The 27,105-nt window shown below is 40.2% G+C and overlaps 1 protein-coding gene across 2 annotated transcripts; it reads left to right on the top strand.

The window, feature by feature from the left end:
• Positions 1 to 101: 101 nt before the first annotated feature.
• GPD1L (glycerol-3-phosphate dehydrogenase 1 like) lies at positions 102 to 27,105 on the top strand. Of its 2 annotated transcripts, XM_075418956.1 has the most exons (9): positions 102 to 232; positions 5,550 to 5,727; positions 7,151 to 7,291; positions 11,000 to 11,138; positions 12,310 to 12,422; positions 20,013 to 20,246; positions 20,672 to 20,778; positions 24,113 to 24,203; positions 24,250 to 27,105. In XM_075418956.1, the coding sequence occupies exons 1-9, from the start codon at positions 180 to 182 to the stop codon at positions 24,253 to 24,255; spliced, it is 1,062 nt and encodes a 353-aa protein (XP_075275071.1). In that variant the 5' UTR covers positions 102 to 179; the 3' UTR covers positions 24,256 to 27,105. The 2 variants fall into 2 exon arrangements, with proteins under 2 accessions (XP_075275071.1, XP_075275070.1); XM_075418955.1 differs by having other exon boundaries at positions 24,113 to 27,105.

Below are 27,105 nucleotides of genomic sequence, written 5' to 3'. Positions count from 1 at the left end.
CCCTCCATGGCGGGAGCCCTCGACCCCTCCGCAGAGCGGGAGGAACTACACTTCCCGGCAAGCCGCAGGGGCGGAGGGAGGCCAGGGCGGTCCCCTGACGGCGGAGGCGGGGGAGCGTGAGGCGGCCGCCGGCCGGATCCGGTCGCCGCGGCCGTTGGCGGGGCGCGGGTGGCGCTGCCATGGCGCTCTCCGCGGCGCCCCTCAGGGTGTGCATCGTGGGCTCGGGGAACTGGTGAGTGCGGCGGCGGGAAGGCTGACACCTCAGCGGCGGCCCCGGCCTCAGCTTCCCCGCGGCTGCCTTCTGCCTGCCCGGGCCTTGCTGTCGCTTCCCGCCCGGCGCTGTCGTTCCCCCGGCCCGCGGCCGCAGGGTTTCGCGCTCCCCTCAGGGGCACTGAGGGCGGCCGCGCCCCTGAGGCGACGGCCCCGGTGCCGGTGGTGAAGCATCATGTCGGTGGCGAGGTTTTGGGCGCGTTTGTGCTGTACGGGTGGGCTTCACCAGCCGTCGGTCTCCCCCGGAGGCGGGGGTACTGCCCTGGGGTGAGCGGAGGGAGAAGGGGCAGGACGGAGCGCCCTGTTTCTGCGCGCTTGTGGGCGCCCATCTGCTCTGCGGAGAAGTTATTTCAGGATGTTTTTAACCTGGTGTTTGTGGTGTGGTTTTTCCGATGTCAGGTGATGTAGGCAGTAAAGATACTGAACCTTTTTGGTTTTCCCCCAGCAGGTCGTTGCTAACTAAGCGCTGTAACAAGTTGCTCGGGGTTTCCTATGCTAGCCCTTTTCCAGAGAAGAGTTGTGAGACACAACACAAAGGTGTTATTTGAAACACCTTTTCTTTTTCAAATTGATTATGCCGAAGCAGACTGAAGGCTGGAGACTGGGTTTTATTGCTGCATCTATCACCAGCTTATAATTAGACTTAAATAAACTTGCTGTTGTGTCCACTGAAAGCAGTGGAAGTACGAATCATCTCTCTAGTAGGAGCATCATGTTGGTAATCCTTCGCCTTGCTGCTTCAGTTTCTCTGCCATTCCTGAACACTGTTTTTACCCTGGATCCCTACTTACAATGAACAAGTGAAGTACAATGTGTTACATAAATGTGTCTTCAGTTTGTCACTTTAATTACTAATATTATATACACTAATAATACAGAATTATACATTATCTATTGTATATTCTTTCTGATAACATTCTGGTTTTTAAGACTAAATTCAGAGGAGTTTGGTGTAGAGCGAAGGACTGCAGTTCATTAAACAAGACAGTGCTTTGTCAAGGTGATCTGAGACTTGTTGCTCACCGCCTGCCCCCTTCTTTTGCATAGTTAAAAGTATCGGTAACTGCCAAGTTGTGTTTGGATTTGTGATGGCTTGTTGAGAGAATGGCTGACATCTCAGTGCAGCACCTCTTGCTTTCCTTGCGCTAGTTTGTAAGATGAACAGGGAAGATACTGTGCATTGCAATATGTGTCAGAAGGAAATCATGCAGTTAGACCTATCTGTCTTTTAGGAGTATTGCTGCAGTTCTTTCATACTTGAAATCTAGAAAAAAAGAATTTGTAGATATTACCTGGTAGCGATAACCATGTGCGTGTATATTTTGTTTTCACCTCAAAGGATCGGTTTAGTAACAAGAAAAGCTCCTGCCTAATAGGAAGGATGTTTGGTGGCAAAATGCCCATATCTGTGATGCTGAGAGAAAGAGGTAATGGTATTACTGGGCATCAGCTTTTTTGTTTCTTTTGGGGATAAAGTATTCGAATAACTGATAGCTTATTTCATATGTGATAGCAGCGTGGCAGTTTTTTTTGTGGCAGGAAAGCAGAAACGAAAGTAATACAAAATTTTTAATTGCAAATGATTTGATGTGCAACAGGTCTCCCATCTCCCCCCCACCCCGAATGTTTCTGAAAACAGTAATTCTTGGAGAGGTAGGCAATTTCTTCCTTAAAGTCCGAGGGATGACAGACTCTAAACCCTGACTGCAAAGAGCACTGTGGTTCAATAATATGTGCAACCATGGAGCACCACAGAACTTAGTCTGAGTTGTGTACTTGTGCACGTGTAAGTGCCTTTTTGAGCTGGGGCCTGTGGTTGTACAGTGGAAGCATTTAATGCTCAAAAGCAGGTAAATAGAAAGAAACTGAAGCATTTATATACATCTTATCATTGGTATTTTGGGGTTATATATTTTTGAAGCCTGGGTTACAGGAGTGCGTGGCTGGTGTTGCCTAAATTGTAAGCACCTAAGTCGTTGAACTGAGTGGAGTTTGGTATCTTTAGCAGTTCAGAGACTGTGGGGTTTTGGGGTTCTGCGTGAGATGATTCTGCTCCACAAGTGCCAGTAACTGTATGGACATCTTTGCCTTCTCACAGCCCCTTTAACCTATATCTGGGATGAAAAAAAAGCACTGAAGGATCTTGGCACAACAGTGACCCTTCAGAAGGGTTGAACCAGTCACCTTGAATGATAAATTGGTTCCGGTCTGACTTGTTTGGTCAGTTTGCTAGGGGGAAGGTCACCTTAACAGTGAAGTTAACTTGGCAAGGGTCTCACCTGTTGGAAGATCATGGGACTGGACAGATGGCTCGCAAGGCACTGCAGAGCAGGAGCTGTGCTCTTTGCTGGCCGTGCCCATTTAGGGTTGCTCAGCTGGTGGATAAGTGGTTGTATTAGGATCCTTAAGGTAGGGGATAGAATAACCTTTCTTGAATGTGAAGAGGGTACACCTTGAGAATATGCCCTGGAGCCTCAGGATTCAAGGACAGTGCCCAGATTCAGTGAAAACTCTGCAAACGCTGCCTCGGACGTGTACTGTGGCCTGCTCTTCTGATAACATTTCCAGGGCAGGTTAACAAGGTGTGCACGGCCAGAATTTATCCCTGTCTGTTTTGCTAGAACCAGTTGTTAATTAATCTGATTGCCCAACTTGAACAGCAACTGTAGAGTGTGGGAAGAGGTGGGAAGTTACCGGGACAGAGGGGTTCATATGACTAGGAACTTGCTGGTGAAAAAGGAGAGGTAACTTGTGGCTGAACTGAGGTGATGTTATAGGGATAAGTGGGAGAGCTTGAGTTAATAATGTTATTTTCACTTGCATATTGTGACCTCCACTGATGCTGGTATCAGGGCAAGTTTAGGAGTTTCTGGGGCTTGTGCTTTACTTTTAAAGGGATGAGGGAAAAGCAGACCAACTGTGATACACTGTAACACCGAAGGGCAGGAGGCAAAATGGGTGGTCCTGCTCAGTGAATGTCAGATACAGTTCTTCAGACCTGTTAAGTAATTGTGTGTGATTGTACTTTGGGCGTACCGTTGATGCTCATCGCAAGGAAGAGAACTGCTGTTTGGCGTGCAACTGTCTTGCATTACTTGAATAGCATTAGAAAGGTTTATGCGGGAATCTTTCACTATGGTTTTTGTTGCGCAACTGAGCTGCTGCGGGCATCAAGTCTTGCCACCTAGCTCACACTGGAACTGTTGTTACTAGGAATAAGTTGGCAAGAATACCTGTCCCTTTGCCTTGCGATGTGTCAGGAGTATCCAAGATGAGCCAGACATTCCAGTTAAATTATTTCAGAGTACACACTGAGGAGTGTTAGGGCACAGGAGACATTATAGGGCTTGTTGGATTAACAAGTGTGGGAAGCTGGTATTTCACCTGGTGTAGAGCAATCTTACACTTGGTGTCAGTTGTTTGACCTTGCTTAATTCAGTCCTACCACAGTTGTTGCAACATAACAGGGAAAGAGGAACCAGAGAAGCCAGTCAGGAGAATCTTATTGAATTCAAGAACTAAGACTAGACAAATCTTCACTTTTTTTATACTACATTCAAAGGCTGAAAAAAAAGGCAGCTAAGGCATTTAAGTGTTAAATAGTAATGGAATGAATGTCTCGCTCAAGTAGTACATGCTGCAAAACTTTATGCTGGCAAAATGTTTGAAAATCCCAGTTGGACAGTTGCTGAATCAGTTGTTTCTGTCTTTATCAACACCAAGTACACAGAGTGTGTAGTGAAGTTCAAAACTGAAGACAGCAATTTGCCAGGATCCAGACTTTGTACATAAATCTGCAGTAGTAAACGTGCTTTTATTCAGGGTACTCAGAACACTTTCTGAGGAACACATACCTGTGTTGTGTTGAATGTGGTTCATACTGTTTGCATGGATCTGAAATTTGGGTGTTGAGCTGGTGAGTTGTCCACCATTGCAGTGGAAACCACTCTGTGCACATTCAGATCTGGAATGTGAGGTTGATAAGAGATGGCCGACAATTGTGGCTTCTGTATCACCTCCTGAAACCAAGGGACTTTGTACTGTGTGAAGTGCTGTTGGAGAGATAAATTTCAGTCTTTTAAGACACACAGTTTTATGGTTTAACTGAAGAAGGTCTACTTAGGATACTATATTTTTTTGTGCCACTGCTTAGCAAGTGACCTTAGGCCTGTGATAGCACACGTCTTTAATATAGCACAATGACTTGTGCTATAGTAAATGCTCTTGAAGCAGAATGAATCTATTTGGTTTAGTTGCCAGCTAGGAGTTTATTACAAGCAATGTCCACAATAAATTTAGGGGAGTGTGTGCGTATAACTAGATTTGTAAAGTTAAATTGTTCTTACATCCTAATAAGGTGTGCAGTTCCCCCTCACACACACACACACATGCATAAGCCTCAGATTGGTGACTGTGTATTTTTTTCACATCTTTCTAATTTTTTTTTTGTATGCTTAGTAGGTTATCAGTAATTATGAAGCTGCCTTCTTGTCCCAGAAAAGGAAGTTAGGTTAAAGAACGGGCTTTATGAAATTGCATCTTTTTCTTCCATGTAGCATTCAGGCCAGGAATGGAAGGGAAGATTGTGTTTGTTCCTCCTCTTGCATGTCGCTTCAGTAATTCAGATTAATTTCATTGTTGCTTAGAGATTTCAGTAGTAAAATTGATCACCATCCTACAGGTTTCACTGTGTGCTGTTCTTGGGGAGAAAATGGGGCTAACAGTAATGGAATTGTCTGCCTGCAAATTCAGAGGATGCTGTTGCAACAGTTAAGTGCTGTGAGGCTGGCAGCATAACAATAAAGCTCACAATTTAGGCGAGATCTAAATGCTTCCTGGCTTTAAATGCTTATCAGTATTGTACAGCAATTGATGGGTCAGTCATCTTAGCAAAGAAAGCCTCCTGTTTCTTGAGAGTGTAAAATGATTCATTTTTTTAAAATTGAGTATGTCACTTTTACCACTGCCTTGAAGATATAATCCATTTGATTTGTGGAAGTACTGTAACCCAAACTCTCACTGGATAGCCAGTAAGCAGACAAAATAAGTAAGGACATTTTCACTAAATGCTTCAGTCCAACCTACTCCAGATCTATTTGAGAGAAAGCAGCAGATGTGAATGACTGGTGCGTTTTTCCACTTGTTTTACTAGTTCAAAAATGCTACATAGTAACTGGTCCAATAACCTGTGAATTTCTGTTTATTTTAAAGACAATCTCTTTCTTCTAGAGCAAAATCTTTTTTTTTTTTTTAGAATATTTTTGTTTTCTTTCCTGCAGGGGTTCTGCGGTTGCCAAAATAATAGGCAATAATGTAAAAAAAATGCAGAAGTTTGCTTCCACAGTGAAGATGTGGGTCTTCGAGGAGAATATTAATGGGAGAAAACTGACGGATATCATAAATAGTGAACATGAAAATGTAAAATATCTCCCTGGACACAAGCTGCCAGATAATGTGGTAAGGCTCAGAAGCTAAATTCTAATTATGGAGCAGAGGCAATATTGCTCATGCTCTGAATGGAGATAGAGATTTGTTTTGTTAACACCTTTAGTGTTTATAATATTTCAAACTGTATGCTACTTTACTGAAGAGATCAGAGACTTGAACAAGTAAAATTATGCAATTATGCAGGTAGGTAAATCCGGTGCACATACTCTCTTTTTTTTGCCTGATCTCACTATTGTCTTTCTGTTACTTCAGTTTCCGTACAGGGAAGCAAATGTGGAAACGAGGGCAAGATTAACAGCTCTGACCATACCCATTAAAAAAAACAAACTGGCCTCAACTTTGGAAGGGAGCTGGCCAGTGACAATTGAAGGGATTTCAAGTACTCTTTCAAGTACGCTTAGAAAGTATTACAGGATGAGAACTAGAGTATTTCTAAAGCAAACTGCAAGCCATTTGCAATTTAACTGGTTCTTAGTTGCATTTCAGCTATGTGCAGTCAGATCAGCATGTTAGACGTGGCATTGCCAGGGCAGAACAGTTGGACTTCACATCTGTGCTGGTAACATGATAGCGAGTGGGTGGGTGGTGACTCTTGCCCCAAAAACATTACAGAATTATAGAATAGTTTGAATTGGAAGGGACCTTTAAAGGTCATCTAGTCCAACCCCCCTGCAATGAGCCGGGACATTATAGGAAGAGGCTGCAGCAACTGACAATTCAGTAGAGATTTTGGTCAGAAAAAACGTGAATTGCCATGCATTGCAGTTTTCTCTTTAACAATAGCGCTAAAATCCCATTTCCCGAGCCTTCAGCAAGTGTGGTGTTTCTGCTGTCCACTATCTGCTCATTCAAGTTTGTTCTCTTTATCAATAGGACGAGCTTATTGCTACATTTTAAAACTAAATTTAAAGACAGTCATCAGGTGTTAGGAAAAGTGAAGCCTGGCAAGTGACTTCAAAGTAAGTCACCTTCTTAAAGAGTAAACAAAATCTGTGAGTACAGAGGAAGAGAATATAAACTAGTAGGTATAAGAGGCCTGGAGAAGAAATTGGAGTGTATAAGGAACTAAGTAAAGAAACTACTTTTCTGCATGCAATGATTTATAAAAAATGAGATTATTTTGTCAAAGAGAAGGCAGCTTCTTATTTTATATTTTCTTACTCAAAGTACTTCTTTGGATATTATGGAACATTTCGAATTTTTGTTGCAGTAACCATGCTGGTGGCCCTTTCGAGACATAAAATAGCTTGTTTGAAATCTTAAATTCTTTTGCTTTTCTGAGAAGTGTATGTTACTGCTTATTTTCAATGATGAAGCACAGTACTCTGTAGCATTCAGTGTAAGACCAAAATGTGCTTTTACTTATCAGATAACATGTGTGTAGTGTTAATTTCAAGAAGTTATGTGGCCTTTCTCTCCGGTAACTATACAGGTTGCCATTCCAAACCTTAATGAAGCTGTGCAGGATGCAGACTTGCTGGTTTTTGTGATACCTCATCAATTCATTCATAAAATCTGCGATGAAATCACAGGACGAGTACCCAAGAAAGCACTCGGTATAACTCTCATAAAGGTATAATAAATGCTATGCATTAATAACTGAGAATGTGTCATGGAATCTTCTAAAGAAGATGGCTTGATATTTTGATATGAAAAGTCTCTCTGCATTATTCACTTGATTGCTCCATTAAACTTCCCTAGATCTGAGATTGGAATTTGTCTCAATCATTACTGGATTGTTATGCGGTGTTTTATTTTAGGCTAGCGCTTGCAGGAAGAGGAGAATGAGGCTGTTCACAAGACTTTTAAAAAGAAAGAGGGAGTGAATATGTTTTGCACCACCAAGCTTTCTGAGCTTTTGTTTGTTGTGTCCAAATGCATCATTAGATGAAGAACAGAGCACAAGCATAATGCTTTGATTGTTAGTGCACATGCTGCATGCTGAGTTCATCATTTTAAGAACTGCTGAGAGAATGTCATGTGACTGAGAGGATAGTGCGCTTGTTCGTGTCAAATATGCAACAAAAGAGCAGTTGATCAGCATGGCACAAAAAAGACAGTTCTAGCATAGGAAATAGGAGGGGGCAGAGGTGCAGGGAGTGTTTCACTGGAGTGTTTGTAGTATTGGGTGGCATGAGATTTTAAAATGTGGATGGGCTTCTATTTTGTTTTTTTTTCGCCTGTGTGTTTAGCTGCAAAGAATAAGATATTCCCACAAGGTTTGTAAGATTCTGGTTTGTTGTTGCTTTGTACTCAGTTAAGAGTAGGCCGTGTTCCCAGCACACATTCCCATGTTTACTGTCATTTCTGGAAAATTAGACGCTTATGGATCTGTGCTCACAAAGAACAGCAACGCCCTATCACTGCTTAATGCAAGCTTGTCTCTTTAATTTGACTAAGATCATCAAATCTGTATTGTTTTGTCAGTGCTGACCTGATACATTGCTGAGATGTATGAAAAAGTAATGCTTCCCAGTGCACTTGCTGCATTTTCTAGAAAAACTTTTCATATTGTACAAAGATAAAATAAAGCAGTGTTAAAAGAGCTGAATGTATAGCATCAAAACTACACAACTATCCTAGATGCCCTAAAGTTTATTGCTTTGAAGTTGTCTGTTTATGCTTCTTTCTTCTGTAAGCTCAAGATAAACTTTATTCTTCTTTAATTTGCTAAAGGTGACGTATGTTCTCATGTCCTGAGTGACAGGAATAACCCATCATATCTGAAGTCAGCATATCTGAAGTCAGAGTCAGCCTATATTCCCTTGGGATTACTGCTCTGCATATTGATTACCAGTGCTTTAATGGAGCGTTGATTAGTGGCTATATTTAAAAAAAAAACAAAAGGGGGCTACTTATCTTAAAAAAACAATCTAACCCCCAAACAAACAAAAAACCGCCAACAGAACAAACAAAAAACCCTTACTTAGTGTAGTGTAAGTAAAATAGTGACACCTGAGCATCATGAAGTACATGTTAGCTGTTGTGAAAAGGTGTAACTGTGCATCATTAAAAGTATCATTTAAGAAGAAAGGGCAGAGATTTAACACGGTAATGAAACTTAGTAGAGGCAGGAATGCATTCTTTCCTCTGCTTCTTTAAGCATGCCGTTTTCATCAAAGTCATATTTTTAGTGGTCTCATTATGCTCAACACTAATGCTGTTAAAGTGCTTTGTGTTAACTTTGGCAGTTAAAGTGCAGTTCTGCTGTGAAAAATATCATTAGTGGGACGTTTTGTTTCTGTGCTTTCTAAATTGCGTGGCAAGTTAGCAGTCTGTCAACTTTTAGTCTTTTTTTTCCTTTTCTTTTTTTTGACAGTCTGATCTTCAAGCAGAGTCTAACGTCTGATAATAAAACTGAGTCTTTGGGAAATAGAGACATGTGCCTGCTGGTCAGTCTGTGTTCCCATTGAAACATTTGCAGCAGTGTTGCTTTACATAAGTTCTGATCACTGATGCCTATGAAAACTTCACAAATCATTGTGTGAGTGTGGGGGGAGGAACCGTATACAATTTACGACACGGTGCAGCAGTGAGCGCAGGAAGCAGGGTAGGTGGAGGTCAGTCAGCATACTCTTCAGGCAGCCTCAACATCGATCTCATTTTCATCTACCTGCACAGAGGCCCCAAGGATGGCTGTGGCAGGCGTGTTAGGATGCAAGCGATAAGACCACAGAACTGGACTTGCATTGCCTGGGGATCATTGCTGCCCAGTGGAAATTCCCAAGGTGGAGCCTTGGCTTTTGGGGGAGGGAGTGGTTCTTGTTTTTTCTCTTGTCCTCACTCAGCATTGAATTTAAGTCTACAAGAAACAGGTGCAGCTCTCCTTGACTTTGTCAGAAGTTGCATCTGTTTCATAGCTGGGCTGAATTTGGCACCTAAGCCTGTCTGATCTCCTTTCACTTGTATGAATAATTGTTGTGCGTGTATTCACATTTTTGGAGTTGTTCCCAATGTGTGCATGTTTTTCTGTTACGTTTTTGACGCTGTGAGGGAAAAATATAACATGTATGTGTGTGCTTGCTTTCCGATTCCTTCTGTATGGCTCATTAAAGATGAGAAAGCAGAGCAGTGCATTAAGTGAAACGGATTGAACAATAATGCAGAAATGGAGGCACTGTTGTCTGCAGTTTAACTGGCTGGTTTTATACAAGCGTTTCTGGGTGCCTCTTGATTGCACCATGTTATTTAAGGAATAGCACCTCTGATCTGTGGAAGGACAAATTACTGCCTGCCTGAAATGTTGCTACTGGCAGCATAAAGTGTGTGTGTCTGGAAGCAGTAGAGGATCACACTGCCTTTTTGCCTTTAAGTCATAATTCAAAATTACCAATCCTCAAAAGTACCAAATCCTCAACATTCAAAGATAGTTCTGTGTAAAAGGTGGTATACTATGGGAAAGAAAGACCATTTCAGTAGCTTGTCTGCCATGCCCCTGTTCTGAAAACTCAAAAGGAGTCTGCACTTCGCAGGCTAGGAGAAAAGGGTTTTGTGAGAAGAAAGTGGTCTCATTTGGAGTTCTTGGTTCAGGCAATTCAGGGTACTAGACTTTCTTCTCCATTTCAGCATTAATCTTTGGAGTGATCTTTTCTAAGGTCCTATTTCTGCCCCTACTTTCATTCTTTGTAAAGACTGCGTTACAAATATAGATTAAAAATACCCTTTGAAGTTAAATTATTCTCAGTTGTTCAGCTTTCTACATATCTGTGAACGGCTGTTCCATTTGTAGTAGTATTCGAAATGATTAAAGTGGGTTTCTACTAGTAAACTGTTGTTGGTATTATACACAAGGGAATCTGCCTCTGATATTTCAGTTCAGGTTCCTCTTCACAAAACAAGTTGCTGGGGTGCCATGTTGTGAGTTTTGGTGCAATTTCAAATCCAAGTGCAGGCCTGATTCACAACTGATGGATTGGTGATGCTTCACTGGTTCTAGTAAGGATATGCTGAAAATGAGCGGCTAAGATTCTGAACTAACAAAGGCGAATATTCAGCACTTCATAGAATCAGGGCTTTGATTGAGCATGGAATAAAAACTGTTCCCCTCACCTAGAGTTTAGTCCTAATTCTTAAGGTGCTACCTCCTATGAAAAGAAGACAGCTTGGGGAGGTCACAACAACAGCAGAAGTTTCACTGGTAGCAAGTCTGTCATCGTTAGTCTCTGTCTGAATAGGCCTTGTTGCAGGTCCCATACGTGGACAAGACTAAGTGTGATGTGCTTTCTTGTCTGTTGTGTGTAATGAATGACTTTTTAGTAACTCCATTTAATGTTGGCTGCAGGGAATAGATGAAGGCCCGGAGGGACTCAAACTGATCTCTGACATAATTCGAGAGAAGATGGGAATAGACATCAGTGTGCTGATGGGAGCTAACATTGCCAATGAGGTGGCAGCAGAGAAATTCTGTGAAACCACAATAGGTACTGTTCCAAGCAATTAAGAACGTTTAAAACATGCTTCTGTCTTCACAGTTGCACACCAAATAGCTCAAATTTTATCGTTTTCAACATTAGCTGTCTGTTATCAGAAACTGTTGGGTTTTTCTTATTTTAACATTGAATTTCCTAGAATGTTTACACTTCTGAAATACTAGGACAATACCAGGAATAGAGGGAGAGGGAGCAGTGCAATTTTACCTAGTCTCACTAGGGTTGTGACTTCAGCAGGTGAAGTACTAAGCATGCTTTTTAACACCCTCCACCTAAAAAGCTGCTTTATTTTATTACTGTGCTTAAGATTTTTCTTGTGTCTGCATGGCTTTATATGGAGAAATTATTATATATTCTGTACTCCAGCTCAGGTGTTATGGTCACAGATGGTACCTTTATGCATGTTTGGGTGGTTGTTTTTTTTAAGGTATCATTATTTTACTTTAATTTTTCATTATAATTAGTTCCCCCAAAAGCTAGACATTGTTTTAGTTCTGTGTTGATGTCAGCACACCTTTGCAGCACAAAGATGCACCTAATCTTGAATTTCATAAGAGTCTAGATAGGCATATGTGTGTGTGTATGCACATACAGATAGTGAGACATAATAGCACAGAGTTCATCTTATTTTTTCAGTGTTAATTTTTAATTTTGTGCATTTTTAGCTTTGTAATCTCTCATTAACAGCTTTTGCATTGAATTTACTTTTGAATAGTTGAATTACCTCTTAGTACTTAGAAACATTTGTTAGTGGCAACATCCTTGACATGCCTTTAACAGTAGGTATTTTTCTGGAATGCAGGCCTTAAAAATAATTGTTAGAATTGCACCTATTATATTTTTAATTCATCTTTGTTCTATTATTAACTGTTCTTTTAGAAAGAATGATCAAAAGAAGAGAGAGTATAGAGAATTACTGGAATTGTTGCTTAGAATCTGTTGGTGAGCAGACGATGAATTATGTAGAAGTGCAGAGTAACTCAGTGCAGAGCTTTTAAGTGCAATGTAGACATGTCCTTACTCAATTAAAACAGGAACCTGTTTAGGATGAAGATAGAACAACCATATCTCTAGTTTTAAGTATTTTGGCTTGCACAGGAAAAGCTAAATAATACCCAAATAAATTATTCCTTTTTTAGCCTTCGTTTCTCTCTCTCAACAGGCAGCAAAATCTTGGAAAATGGCCTTCTCTTCAAAGAACTCCTGCAGACTCCAAACTTCCGGATAACTGTAGTAGATGATGCAGATACAGTTGAGCTTTGTGGTGCTCTGAAGGTAAGATTAACAGGCTGCAGTTGGTACGCAGATGGAACGGTGATGCTTGTAGAAAAAAAGAGGATATTTTCATTTAAAGAATTATGTTTATTGTGCTTTATATAATATATAAAATTGCTACATCACATTTCTGGAAGAACCAGACGGGAAACTAGGGAGCAGCATGTTTTGAGAGTTGGCTTTCAGACCCTTGTCTCACCATCTCGCGAGTTCACTTTCTACATCTTTCACTTAGCTTACGCACAGTCATGAAATAAGAGTTGATTTCATCTAACTGATCAACAATTTTACTTCCCTTTTTCTTTTGCAACAGTGTGTTCACAAAAAGAAAGGGAGAAAGAGGTTGGCATTAATCCTTTGTTGACAAAACTATTCTGCTCCTCATTGAGTTACACAGTGTTTTATATTTTGTTGACATACACTGCATAAGACTCATGTGGATAACCACATACAGAAATGACCCAAATAGGAAAAAAGTTATTTGGGACAGTTACTCATCTGGAATTTTTTTGCTAACAAAATTGATGTTGACAGCAAGCAAAGGCTAGCCTAAACATATTCTTATTGCTATTATTTTCAGGTTAATTTACAGGCCATTTGTGAAAGGAAGGCATTAGTCACTTGGCACCCTGGCCAATAGTACTGTAGTTCATGTTATCTGACATCTATATGGAAGCATTTCTGATAGGTGTAGTGATTTAGCCTACTTTTTTTTGTTTTGGATAATTATTTTATATTTCTTTGGATAATTATTTTATATTTTCTGGGTTGAAATTATGTGTAAACTACACCATTGACTTGCAAAGCTACCACACCAATGAATGATGTCTTTAAGCTAAGATTCTGATTCCTGCTCAGCAGGAAGTAGATTGATAGCTGTAATAACATAATTTTTGCCATACGGGTTTTCTTGATAATTTTGTCTCAAGAGCTGTCATGCTGGAAGTCCTGACCAGGAGGAGGTCGTGGGTCTGTGCACTGAGCTAATGGGATACACTTTGGTGTAATATGCTTTGGAGTTACTGTATTTATAGCAATTTCTCAAGATTGCGGCGCTCGTGATTTGGCTCCACAGCCATTTTTTTTAAATGCTGTGGTGATGTGGGAGGTTAGTAGGAAAGAAATCCCTGTGTATAGACCCATGAAAATAGTCAAGAAGTTCTACAGGTTTTTTTTTCATTGAAATCTGCTCAGCTTGATGTTTTCTGGCTAGCTTAAATTCTTGCTTGATAGAGGAGTTCAGTCCCAGGTAATTTTTATTCCAGACAAATCTCACGAAAGGGCACTAGAGATGAGCGTGCCCATCAAACTGAGCAGCTAGTCAGCAGACACTGAAACTGCACTGTAAATGTCTAAGTCTGGCAAGGTACTAGTACCCCTTTGGAAGTGCAGAAGAATTTAAATAAATTGTTGTTCTTGACCTGGAAAGATCCAGAGGTGAAACTTGTGTATTTTCTTTGCAGCCTTGTTTTGTTCCTTCCTCCTGCTTCATTATTCATCACGCATCCTGCAGACTGAACTCTAACTGCATTTCTAAAAAGCTGTATATATCTTGTGTGCTCTGGTCATTTGGTTTTGATTGCAGTATATTTTGTTAACTGAGTTGAGACTTCCAAAACAATGCATGGTATGAGCTCTAAACAAAAAGCGAATTAGGGATAGATTAACTTGTTTAAAAATACTATGGATTTATTGCCTGATTAAAAGGCCTGAACTGGTATAAAGTGGCATAGATCAGTCATGCTAGTATAGGTGATGTTTTTTAAGCATACAACTCTTCCTTAATCTCAGGAAATGTTATTAAAAGCATATTTTTAGAAGTAATTTTTCATTTAAAACTCTTTGTAGTTTAATCCTAAATCTTGTGCTGGCATGTAAATAAATTCCTGAGCTGCTTTTAACTTGAACAAAATTTTATTTATGCATTGGGAACATGTATGCCTCTGAAAGGAAACGAAGAAGCCAAAATTAAACAAATGGGTATGTTTTCGTTGCCTGTGCAAAGCAAAATGTAAAGCTCAGATGTGAATAGTGAAATGTAAACTCGAGCTTTTTTTCTTAGAAGCTGAACATTCTTGTTATTGGGACAATTGTTTGCTAAGAGTAGCAACAGGCACTTTGCTTTTTTATGATTGATAATGTTTGTAACAAAAAACCATGAAAAATAAACATCTTTTCATGTGATTGCTTTTAGGGAAAAATTTAAAGTGTAGCTTCTGTCAGCTTACAGTTACTTTATTAAAGCTGGAAAGTTACTTCATGAAAAACTAGTAAAAATTAGCATTATTTAACTGGCTGGAAGGAGGAAGTTCCTATTTCAGAAGATGACAGTGTTGTATTGTGTGAGGAGATAGGTATAAAAAGAGGCGTTCTACTCTCTTTCTATAGCAGTGCCAATTCAAAACGTCAGCAGCGTCCCTGCAAACTATGGCTTAGAGAACAGAAGTAAGAAGCAGGCACACATGCCAGTCCACATCCACAAAGGCAGTCTGGAAATAGTAAAAGCAACTCCTGTATTGGTATTTAAAGGATGACAAATAGTACCCTATGAGAAATAGTACATTCTCCCAGCTTCTGCATTTTTCTATAAATACCAGGTTGGGAAAAGGAGACTTTTCTGCTATTTCTGGCATAATAGACTAGATCTGGTTAGAAGTCTATACTTACCTTGCTCTTTATTTCCACAAACCTTTCTAAGCAGGGAAGATTTGCAGTGTGGATGGCAGCCTGAAGGTTGGGAAAAAATACAGAAAGGTAACAGAGAGTGCTCTGAGCACAGCTTTCCCTTACAATAACGATAATTTTAGGTTTGAAAGTTGTTTCTGAAGCATGTTTGAATTCAGACTGTAATAACAGGTATTGCAGCTGGGTGATCATGAAAGAACATGTACTTGACTGCTATTTATATACATATGCATATATATATATATGCATATATATATTGAATATCCACTTCATTTACTGTATTTGTTTTTTGTGACAATGGGCCAATGGAAATGGACTGACGTACAGAAATCAGCGCAGTGAGACTGCAGTCTTGCGTCAGCTTGGAAACTGGCTGAATAGGCAATGGCAGTCACTTTACAAAATCTGATGATACTGAGCAAAACAGCTGTCTACAGTAACTTGTTGGCTGTAGGAGCAAAAAATGCTTGGCATGCTCTTCTATCATGACTTTTTTCGTTTGGGGAATGAAGCACATTTCACATTTATTTCTTGACCTTTTCTAAGAGTCAAGGTCAGAAATCAACAACCTTCAAATTTGGATAGGTCAGTTTCAAGGTGTCCAGTTGGTTTTACCAGCAGTCTGACCCAAGGACACCTGTGGGCTCTGACTGCCGTTTGCCAGATGATGAACAGACCTTCCTAGGAAGTGCTTCAAGGTTATGACACCACTGTAAGGGCAGTATGTGCAGCTGTGCATACATATGGATGCGCTTCTGGATGCTGATGGATGTGATACTGCACAGTGGCACAGATGCAAGGTTATCACCTCCGAGATGTCTGTAGTGCCTGTGCCAGTGTGTGGTCTTGCAATCAAACAGCACAGATGTGAGGCAAGATTGAGCTGGTGTATGAACCTCACAGCATACTTGAGAGGCAATATAAACATTGATAGCTGCATTCCTGGACATAAACTGTACTGGAGTCACTTACCCAGTGCAGCGGTGCTGGGGGCGAGCATGAGGGAAGGAGAAGTGAGAATCTAATCTCTGGATATGGCAAAATGGCCACGCTCCAGCTGCCTGATGTATATGGTCAGGGATCTGGAGAGTTAAAAACCCTCAAGTGGCAGCAGCCAAGGACCAAGACAGATATGACTGTTACTGTAGGAAGGAGAAGGAGCAGCAGCTGTCATTGGCTTCCAGGTAGCTTCAGGCCCATCTCTAAATCTTGTCGCTCCAGCTTAGCGTTAAGCAAAGAAGTAAAAATGATAATGTTGATTTATTGTTTATCAGGTTATGTAACCCAGCATTATTACTTGCAAAGGTGGTCTTGCAAAGTGTGTTTATGGCAGTCACTGTTGGATGATCAGCCTAGGTGCCATAGAGGTTGGTTGTGCTAATTACTCTTTCCTGAGATTAAGGGGAAATGAAATCCATTATTTACACTCAAGCTTGCCAGGAGCAAGCAAGCAGTTTATGCTTAACCCCTCTTAGCAGTCCTGCTGATACTGTCTTTGATTTGTTGAGTCTTCCTTTGACCTCTCTCAACCATGATGTGCAGCAAGGAGCTTCTCCAAGTTCATGTGTAAGCAGGAGGGAAAGCAGGCTGGGCTGAGCTGTGACACTACCTCAAGGAAGGCTGGACGTCCCAGGTGAATTAACATTTCTGCTTAGTTCTGTAAGGATCCGTTTAATTATGGAGAGGTAATGGTTGCCTCAGAAATGGCCTCTGAAGCTGTCTTCATGAGCACTCCACAAACTTAACTGTAAATTGGATATTTCTGAGCACTAGCTATGTAAGAGTACAATCTGTCAGCAAAGTCTGTGGACTTGTTAGCCTTGGTTTCATGGTCATCTATTGACCTTGCATTTGTGACCTCTGGCATGTTTGCAGCAGGTCATGTGCAAGTAAAAGACACATTTTCTCATTTGTGAGCACTGCCTGGTATCAACATATCTTTTCTGGAGCATAGAGTCACTATCCTGGTGATAAAATAGCTGAATCCAGTCCTTGCTCACATTCTAGAATAACTAGGACTGGGCCTAATGCCAGCTTGTGGATACCAGACCAGCTAAAGACTCACCTGTTAGTGCAAAGTATTTTAGTAGCTTAAAGCCATATGCAACATAAAAACACCCTGTGCATCTTGCTTGCAGGATGCATGCTTTAATGTAAAAAGCTGTTAATGCTGAGATGGGCGGAATGTGTTTGCTCAAGCATGAAATGTTTTTGAGAGCTCTGAATCCCTCAGGCCAAGAGGAGCAGTGTGTTGCAGTCATTTTGGGGTGGTTGTGGCAGTATTTTTGAACCTCTGGAATAACGGGTTTGTCTGTAGGCTAAAGTTGTCCTTGCTTGTTGGGCTCTGATCCCCATGTTGTGTATGCAAATGCAGTCAGTCTTTGAGCTCATGGAAGCATGGGCTCGCTCCTCGTGCACGAATGTATACCCATTGCATTTGCAGGAGCTTTTGTAACTTCAGGGGTAGGCTTTGGCAGTGGCAATGTTCAGCATCAACCATATCAGATACAGAGAGATGTTTTCACCAGATAGCTACATGATTCTCCCCCCCCCCAAATCTGCTTCTCAGAAGATCGCTACAGTTCTAGCGCCATTAGGCTCTTGTGTGTTAACTTGTGTTTTGCTTATGCATCTTCCTGAAACAAACTCAGCTTAGTGCCTGCACCCAGAGATTTCAAGTACCAAGCTGCCTATTTTAGTCTTCTTTTGGACTGAAAGATGACTTAGTCTCCAGTTTTGTGAGATTTTTTTTGTTGTTTTGTTTTTAAAAGGAGTGGCTCATCTTTCAGTAAGGTGTAGCTTCGAATGTGGTGTAGTTCAGTTCTGTACAGTATATTAGACATGAGAGAGTTGTCATCAATTCTTCAAGTATTTAAATGAAACCAGATGGTAGACTTGTAAATTCGTAGTTGTGGCCTGAGGGTTGTGTAGACCAGGATATAACAGTCTCCTAGGCATGGGTGTGTGTTCTAGAGAGTAATCAGTTGTCTTGTTTCCTCATTATTTGCAATTTGTGTGTAAGAACATACAATGGGGACATTGTACAAATGAGGACATTAGTGTTCCAGAGTTAGACTCACAACTTCCCTTCTTCCCTCCCCTATTTACTTAGAAGTAACTAGTCTTGGTATGACTTTCTTAAAACAGTATTTCTGTTGGTCCAAAGACAAACACTGCAGAAGGTAGTAGAAGACAACAAAATACCACAGGCCAAATCATACTGTAAGTTATGATCAGGTAGGCTGCTTCAAAGTGGAAAGGAAAGTCAAGGCAGGCAAAGTTGGAGGGAAGGAGAAGCTTTAATATTGTTCAAGAAGTAAGTGGAAAAAGCCCAGACATTGTTCAAAAATGTTTTTGTTTTTAGCTGAGCGCTAAACACTTGCAGACTTCACATATGTGTCAGTTCCATTTAAATGGGTTATCCCATCTGAAAACTTCTTAAATACCTATTTGACTTCCTCTTGCTTTGCCATCAAATGGACAAATATTGGAGGTTGCTCTGGGAGAGGTGTCTAATGAGAACATACCTTGACTGAATCACTACTGCCAAGATTTAAGCCAAGATGATCTAATGTACCAGCTTTAAAAGTCTAATCATCTTTTGCTGCTTCAGGTCTGATGTTGAGACATCTGATTGCAATTTTTAACGTCACCTTTAGACCTCAGCTAGCTGCTCAAAAAAGAATGACTCATCCTCTGACCTCATTTGATTCAGAGTCACCTAGCCATGACTGGCCACACAGCATTGCAGCTGCCTGCAGTTTTTGGTTCTTACATCCAAAAAACCAAAACAAAACCAGCTGTTAATCAGCTTGTTGCTTTCACTAGCAACCTCTGACTGTTGCTGTTTCTTCAGCAACAGTTAAAGTTGGGTTGGTTGGTTGATTGGTTGGGGTTTTTCCCTGCATCGAGTGCTACATTAGGTGCCATACTGTTGGTTCTCCCGTGGTTTCTATTGAGGTCACTGCTGCCGTTGTTGCATGCAGAAAGGTATGGCTACATCTATTCCTTCCTTGTTTGCTTTATCAGTATGTCAGAACGCCATCTTTTTTGGAGTGTCTGGGGGTTTAGTAGGGGCTTTTTTTTTTTTTTTTTGGTAGGGATAAACTAGCCATGGCTGCGCTCTGACTCCCAGGCCAGAAAATAGCTTTTATAGTCACTTCACTCAGAAGTCTCTCAACTAATCTCTATGTTCATAAACCAAAGAAGGGACTGTATAGCTGATTGTTCACGAAGAAACAGCACATTCTTTGCGGAAAGTTGTCACTGGGTCTAAGGAAAAAAACCCACAACATTTTTTGCTTAGGAAAGGTCTTCTGTGTCATGAACCTTCTGGGAATCCTTGATTAACTATTACTGTTGTAGGAACACTGCATACTTAAAAGAGGTGAATACTATTAGCTTGGCTGAATTTAGTCCCTTAGCATATTAACATGGAAGTCAATCAATGCTGATTAGATTCAGTATTACTTTAAGCATAAAGAAAATATGGGTAAAAGGGCTGTGGGATGTCAGTCTAACTCTACCCCTACCTCAGGGCAGGAACAGCTCAGTCTGGATAAAAACCTTGTTTGGGTGTAGTGTAATCTGTTTGTTCTTAAAGATAGTCAATAACAGTAGCTCCACAGCCTCTATGGCAACTTGTTACAGAGCTTTAACTATGCTTGGAGATACTTACTAATGTAAGACTTGTCATCTTTTTTTCTTTCCCCCTTTTTTTTTTTTTTTTGAGGTTATCCCATTGACCTCAAAATGCCAAAAAAAACCCAAAACAACAACTTAAGTCTTGCACTAGTAAAGCGTTTGCATTTCTTAAGGACTTCTGCACTCTGTCTTTTGGTGTCTCCTAGGATTCTGCAAGGAATAATTGACTCATTTCCTATTTGTTTTTGCTCTTCTTATTAGAATATAGTAGCAGTGGGAGCTGGGTTCTGTGATGGCCTTTGCTGCGGTGACAATACCAAAGCTGCTGTTATTCGCCTTGGCCTAATGGAGATGATTGCCTTTGCCAGAATTTTTTGCAAAGGACAGGTGTCTACTGCCACTTTCCTGGAGAGCTGTGGAGTTGCTGATCTCATCACAACATGTTACGGCGGCCGGAATCGACGTGTAGCAGAAGCGTTCGTTAAAACCGGAAAGGTACCTTATTCACTGGGTGAAATCCATTGTTGCAAGTACTAGTGCTCCTCGTTTGTTGGAGTAATAATGCAGTTATCTGAGACATGCTAGCTGTACTGAGCGAGTACCCTTCCCTTTCCTCTCATTTTTGAGTGTGTTACAAGGCTAGAATGAGTGTAAAGGTGTTAAAAAGGAGGGGTGATTTAAAAAAAAAAAAAAAAAAAAAAAAAAACTGGAGAGGTAAGGTGTTGGGAGATGCAGATGTAAGAAGGAGAATATTTACAAACAAGAATATAGGAGAATATTATATATGCTCACTCAAGGTCACTTTTGAGAAAAGAAAAACCCTCAGTAACATCTTTTTTTTTCATCCAGATGATGTTGTCAGGCTCATAAAAACTTTATCATAGCTCTCCTTCCTTTTTTTTGCTCCCTCTGTTGTTAAGTCTATTGAAGAATTGGAGAACGAAATGTTGAATGGTCAAAAACTGCAAGGACCACAGACTTCTGCAGAAGTGTATCGCATCCTCAAGCAGAAAGGATTGCTGGAAAAGTAAGTAAAGACAAATAAAGCAAATTCCGTATACCCCTTTTTTATCTCCATAATTCTTTCTGCATATTTGGTTTTGATATCTCCATGAAGGTGATAGCCAAAAAGAAAATCACTGTAATAAAAGTAGCTTAATCCCCAGTTGAAATCACAGAGAGAAGTGAGTAGAACCTCAAAATAATATTGCTGTACATAGAGGTAAAAGTGTGACGTTAAATTTGTGAATACCTTTCTGTTTGCCGAATGTATTGCCTCCTGCTACCACAGAAAAGCACAGCAAGTGTATTTTAACATGTGAAAAGAATAAAATACATGAAAATAGAAGCTGAGCTTCCTAAAGAGACCTTTGAAGAGGCTCTACAGCTCATTTTGTAGTAGTAAATTCATTACTTATCTCCAAGGAGAGGAGCTTTGTTATTAAGGATCTGTATAGGTGATCATCTGAATAGAGTGGCTGCTTCTGTCCACATGGATTCTAGCTTAGATACCGCAGTTCTCTTTCCTAAAGCGACTTCCAGTTTCGTCTAGGATAAAACCTGCCATCTGCTTGTGTAGGTCAGGATTTTTTTGCTGTATGAAATGAAGCAGGTTGCCCTGGCTTGTTCATTTGTATTTGAGTCAGAACACTTGTGATTCCTAAAGCCACACACACAGATGTCTCCTTATGGGATTAAGGCATGCGTCTATCTGTTCCTGTTTGTAGAGGAGGCAATATCAGACAATAAATGACTGGCAGCCAGAAGACCAAGCCTTGTTACCTTTTTTCCAAAACAGTTTTTGAAGTCTGGTTTTAATGGATCAGCTGCATTAAATTACTTAATTTTTAACATTATCTTTGGAGGTAAGCCACCTAAGTCTGTCTCTGCAGTGTACAGTAATTAAGCTAACTGCAGAAAAAATCTAATTAAAATGTTGGCTTCACTCTTTGCATTTATGATCCCCTAAATGAGACATGATGCTGTATTTGGGATTTTTTTTTTTTTTGTTTGGTTGGTTTTTTCCCCTGTTCTATCTTACAACAAATAGGATACATTATAGAAAACTTTGGCTTATGTTTTTAATGAAAGATATGAGAACAGTGAGTTTTAAATTTCTGTTTAGCATACCAACATATATGTGTCAGTTCTTCATAAAGGTCTCATTCAACAAGACTTTTGAAAGCAACTTTCAGTGTTTTTCGAAAACTTTCTTGCTACTGCTTTAAAACACAGTAAAACAGCCATGGTTTCAAAGTGAGGAGGTAAGAGTAAAATTTCGTACTCTCATTCTGCAAAGAGAGTCCCAAGGCTACACAGGAGCATGCAAAAGTCATAGTTCAGTAGAAAAGCCTTGGTAGCAGAGTTGATGCCTATTGATATTTACAGTGCAATTAATTTTTTTCATTTCAACAGTTGTAGAACTAGTTCTCTTAGTGTGCTCAGACATAAGATGCATGTGGAGTTTGCTGGCCATGAGCCTGTGGGCAGCCTTGATTCTGCTTTCCGCATGTGAAGTGTGGCAGACCTGTGCCCAGCAGAGTAATGTTCTCCGTGATAAACAGCAAGACTTTTGTATCAAGATGTAGTCTGTAATAGTGGTACTTATTCACTGAGAAGTAACTGCCAGTACTGTAGCTAAAGCTGTGTGAAATTTGCTTCAGAAGGTTCACGTGTTTTGTGGCCGCCTCTCACATAGGCATAACAAATTTCATTTTAGCGCCTACACTGAAGATTTTACTGTAAAAGTAAATTCAGTCCCTCCCCACCCCCTCAGTGAGGAGTGATAAATGAGGATTGTTAATAAATGCAAAAGTCTTTGTGTAAATTTTTTCCCTGCATGTTTCCTAGTAAGGGTTTTGCAATTCAAACAGTGTAGCATTGGATTTGAAAGCAGCTATGTGGCTATATGCTAATTTTGGTTCCACCGATGAAATAAAAACAAGAATCAAGTCAGTTGGATTGACCTATAATAGTTTTTGCTATTGCTGCTATTTTTGTCTTGTTCTCCACAAAAATAAACCAAAAGAAATGGCCATGTGTTTCGTAGCAGGACATTAAAATGTTTCAGATAAAAATGAAATTCTACATTTTGAATTGAGCACTTGTAATAAAAGCCATAGAGATGATGGACTAAATTCACAAGCATGTCCCTTCTTCCACTTTTTTTTCCTCAGTAGTGCAAAGTATTGCATTCAGCCAAGTCCGAATCCTGTATCTGCCCCAGCAAATGCAGTAGTAATGGTAATGTACTGTGATGGTGCTCTCAAATGGCTCATGGCTTCTCGTGTGACCTCTGGTTCGTTCTGAGGAGCGTAGTTCAGAGCTGTGTGGTGACACCAGGGTTACCTTAGTGTAACACGCGCTAGCAGAGTGTACGGGCAAGCCCATGTGGTGCTCAGTACTGGTTGGGGGTTCTGCTCAGTGCTGCGTTTGTGCATTACAGAGAAAGCTTTAGAGTGACTGATGGTCCCACTTTCCTCAGGAGAAAGTCCTAGTCCAGATGTATACTGAATCGCTCAGAAATTAAGTATTTCACCATCTCCAGTGCTCCTTATTTTTTTTTCAGTCAAAATAATGTAGTGTGTTTGGTCAAAATTTATCAATATAAAAGGCCACACTGAAATGGCATATTTGTTCTGGTGACTAGATAATTAATCCCTAAAATTCACCAGGGTCTGTATGAAAACGGGACGAAAATGGGACTTATCTGGCTGTCACTGTACAGGATGGACAGAAAGCAAATATAAATTTCTCTAAAGCATCTTGGCTGTAAGAAGCCTTCAGATTATCAAAGCAGCCTGAATAACTCGAGGGTTGTTGGAGATGTGGCCAATTTAAAAAAAAAGAAAAAAAAGAAGAGATAGAATTTAGTGTTTCAAAATCCATGTTTAATTTTAGACTCTTATTAAAAATGACCTTCAGTTTCTTCTTGGGTCTCTTTGTGTCATATTCTGCAATTGTATTATCAAATTATTGCTCAGAGATAATGCATAACTGATGTGCCAGTCATCCTTTTTCACCATAGATGAGCACTGCTATAAGCATGTCAAGGACAAATGCGAGCGGTTTTAATTTTTTAGTTTTTTCGATCACTTAATGGTTGTGCCATACATAATGAATGTTGCAGGCTCCATTATAGCTAGCTATGCTTCTTGAGGGTGATTCATTTTAGAGCTGCATGTAGGTTCTCTGTTTATCCAGCGCTTTTCAGCTCAGCGGTAGCACTTGACAAATACTAAAAGAAATTGATTTTTCAGTCTCTCCTCTCCCTCTCCTCATCCCATTTTATTTCTTTCATTTAAGAAAATGTTGCAGAATAAACTTACACTGCACTTGCTTTCTGCACCCTATTTCCTCAGGTTTCCACTGTTCACTGCTGTGTATCAGATCTGCTATGAAGGAAAGCCTGTCAGAGAGATGATATCCTGCCTTCAGAGTCATCCGGAGCACCTATAAAATCAATCTGATATCCTGCCTTCAGAGTCATCCGGAGCACCTATAAAATCAATCAGGCCATCGTACTAATGCAGCTTTCTGCCTTTCAAATTTGTATCCGGGTTCAAGTGGATGTATCATTAAGCTTGGTTCAAAGCTGCTCGTTAGGCGACAGTAACAACATGAATGTGTCTGAGTGTGTGTCGGTTTTTGTTTTACAGCCTGCAGTGTTGTCTTGGTGATTGTTGTTTTACTGGCTAAAATACAACTCTTTTGAGATGCGCAGTGCAAAAGTTGCACTATATCCAGTGCATGTACACAAGTGTACTTTGTGTGTGTTCCTACAGCATAAAACACAATGTTTTGTTGTCTCTTATTAAGGCCTAGTCCAAAATCCACTGGACACCATGGGAAGAATCCCACTGGTTTTGATGGAGACTGAATCAAGCCTGTAACCTTGAAATATTAGGAGTCTTTCTATTAGAAGTTGGTTTTCTTCTGCATACATGTTGAAATTTTAACATTTTGCATGTTTATGATTATGTTAATTTAAGCAATTTTAATGCAAAACAAGTGGTAGCAATTATTCGGGGGGGCTACAGGGATATTTTAATGAACTCTGGTGAAGAATATTTTGATTTTTGAAAGTCTTTAAATCTGTCAGACTATTTTGGAACCAATTTCTAAGTGAATTTAAAGTTTTTAATTACACTGTTTTAAAGGGAATATGCTAGAGGGGGATCATTACCTCCCCTTCTGTTTTTTAATCCTTGCATTTTTCTATTTCTCGGTTTTTCCCTTGCTGTTCCCAGGAGTTAGGCTCTTCGAGAATCCCAGTCCCCTAACAAGTGGGAGATGTTGACCTGGGGATTCTGAACCCTGAGGCCTAGGGTTCACTTTAGTGTTGTACCTGTGGTCGTTCTTCACTGGTATTGTTTGGTGGGTGGGGAAGGATACTCTTGGGTATCGGCTGCTCAAAATTGTCATGCTGTGTTTCTAGCTTAACCAGCAGCTGCAAAGTGTTGCACTCCACACAACACTCCGAGGAATGTTTGGGGAATTCCCTGCTAGATGATGCTGGTGTTGTCAAAAGGGTTATGCACTAGTACGCTGACTACATTCATTTCGGTGCCTGCCAGTGCCTGACACGTCAGCTGGACTGTAGTCCTGAACCAGCCTCCCCAGAGAAATGGTGGATTCTGAACTTACCATTTCACTGGACAGAACTGTAATGGGTGCTGCATCAAGTCCTTTATGACCAGTCTCCCAGAAAGCTGCTCAAAGGTGCCTGTCTCTTTTATTCCACAGGTATCTCAGCTAGGTTTTTTTCAGTGCTTTGTGAGTGAGATTAATTTTATTTATTATTGGAAAATTTGTGATGTTATGGAGTTTGGGGGTGGGACTGGCTTGGTTGGGTTTTTTGTATTTTTTTTTAAGGTTGATGCAAGAGAAGAGAGATAAATTAAATCTGTCTTGCTTTTCTTGTATATTAAACTATTTTTTTTGGTAAAATGTATGCTAGGTGCATGAAGAGTGGACTCGTTCTTGCAGCTGGGAGACAAGGGTTAGCATTGAGATTTACAGAGCTCAACAAGAATGCTCATCCACTCTGAATATCCACTCCAAACCTCTGAGCAGTGTCAGAACTGTTGTTCACTGTTCTCAGGGATGTTTTTAGACCAGAAATCACGAGCACAAGCGCATCCTGAAGCTTTAAGTTATCATTCAAAACTTGTTAAAACAAAGAGGATGCCTGGGAATAATTGTCATCCTTGATTAGCCTGGATTGCTCTGAAATAGGTGTGCATTGGGGCAGCTTTATGTAGGCAGGAAGATGCTTCAGCTCAGCAGTACCATTTCCTGTGCTCCTGTAATGTTCTGCAGCAGTTTTTGGAAGATCTCGTGAATGTCATCAGGTATTCATCAGCGAGAAAAGTTACTTTGCCTTATTTCTGATTTAGTGGTAAATATAACAGATGGCTAGAAGTGAAGTAACATCAGATGTCTGTGGCAATTGAAATCACTGGTAGAGCTGACCTGGAGCAAGCACTCTGCTTAGACAATTAAAAGGACGTGTGAAGACTGGAAGCACTGTTACACTAACGCACACGTGGAGCATACGCTCCTCATTACTGCATAACTTTAAGTGTGTCTGCTTATGCTTTGTGTTTGTTTTTAATACCAAGCTGATTGGCTTTGCCTTTATATGTGTATATATATATATATAAACTTTTTTTTACATGCAGTATGTAGAACAGTAGCATTTTGTAAGATACATAAAGGGCTATATGAGCTAAATCTGGTAAATTAATATATATTTTAAGATTATTTCTTTATTATTCCAATACTGCTTCTACCACTGAAGCCCCCAAATCTTGATTGTTCTTGTTTTGTACAGAAACCTATTCTAAGGCAACCCCAGAGAAAAGGTTTTTATGGAATTCTTTCCTCCAGTCTGTAATGATATTCTTGTTCTTTTCAGACAAAAAGTGAGGTTTCAGTAACTAAAGTAATTTATTTAAATTTCTATAAATACTTCACCATTTGTATTTGCTTTTCAGTGCTTGAGAACATTCAGCTTGGCACTAGATATTTTTCCCCCACTAATGTTTACTGCTCATTAAAGGGCTGATATGATACTGGAACTGAATGATTAGAATCCTGTTCTACAAACACTCTGTTTTGCCTACAACTGGGATAGTCTTACTGAAAGCATTAACCCCTGTGTAAGGTTTTTGCATACAAGGTCGGAAATTTGTAACTAATACTTGATTTATGAACATGACTTACTAAGGAAGGCATTGTCCTCTAATGATACATACTCGGCTTGCCCTAGACGTGTACTGAGTTTGTTTAAAGATTGTGAATGTATACCCATTTGAAGACTTAGTACAAATAAACATTTTTGTCTTGGAAA

Source organism: Opisthocomus hoazin, chromosome 4, assembly GCF_030867145.1.
Source record: "Opisthocomus hoazin isolate bOpiHoa1 chromosome 4, bOpiHoa1.hap1, whole genome shotgun sequence".
Classification (NCBI taxonomy): Eukaryota; Metazoa; Chordata; class Aves; order Opisthocomiformes; family Opisthocomidae; genus Opisthocomus; species Opisthocomus hoazin.
This window is presented reverse-complemented; position numbering and strand designations above follow the sequence as displayed.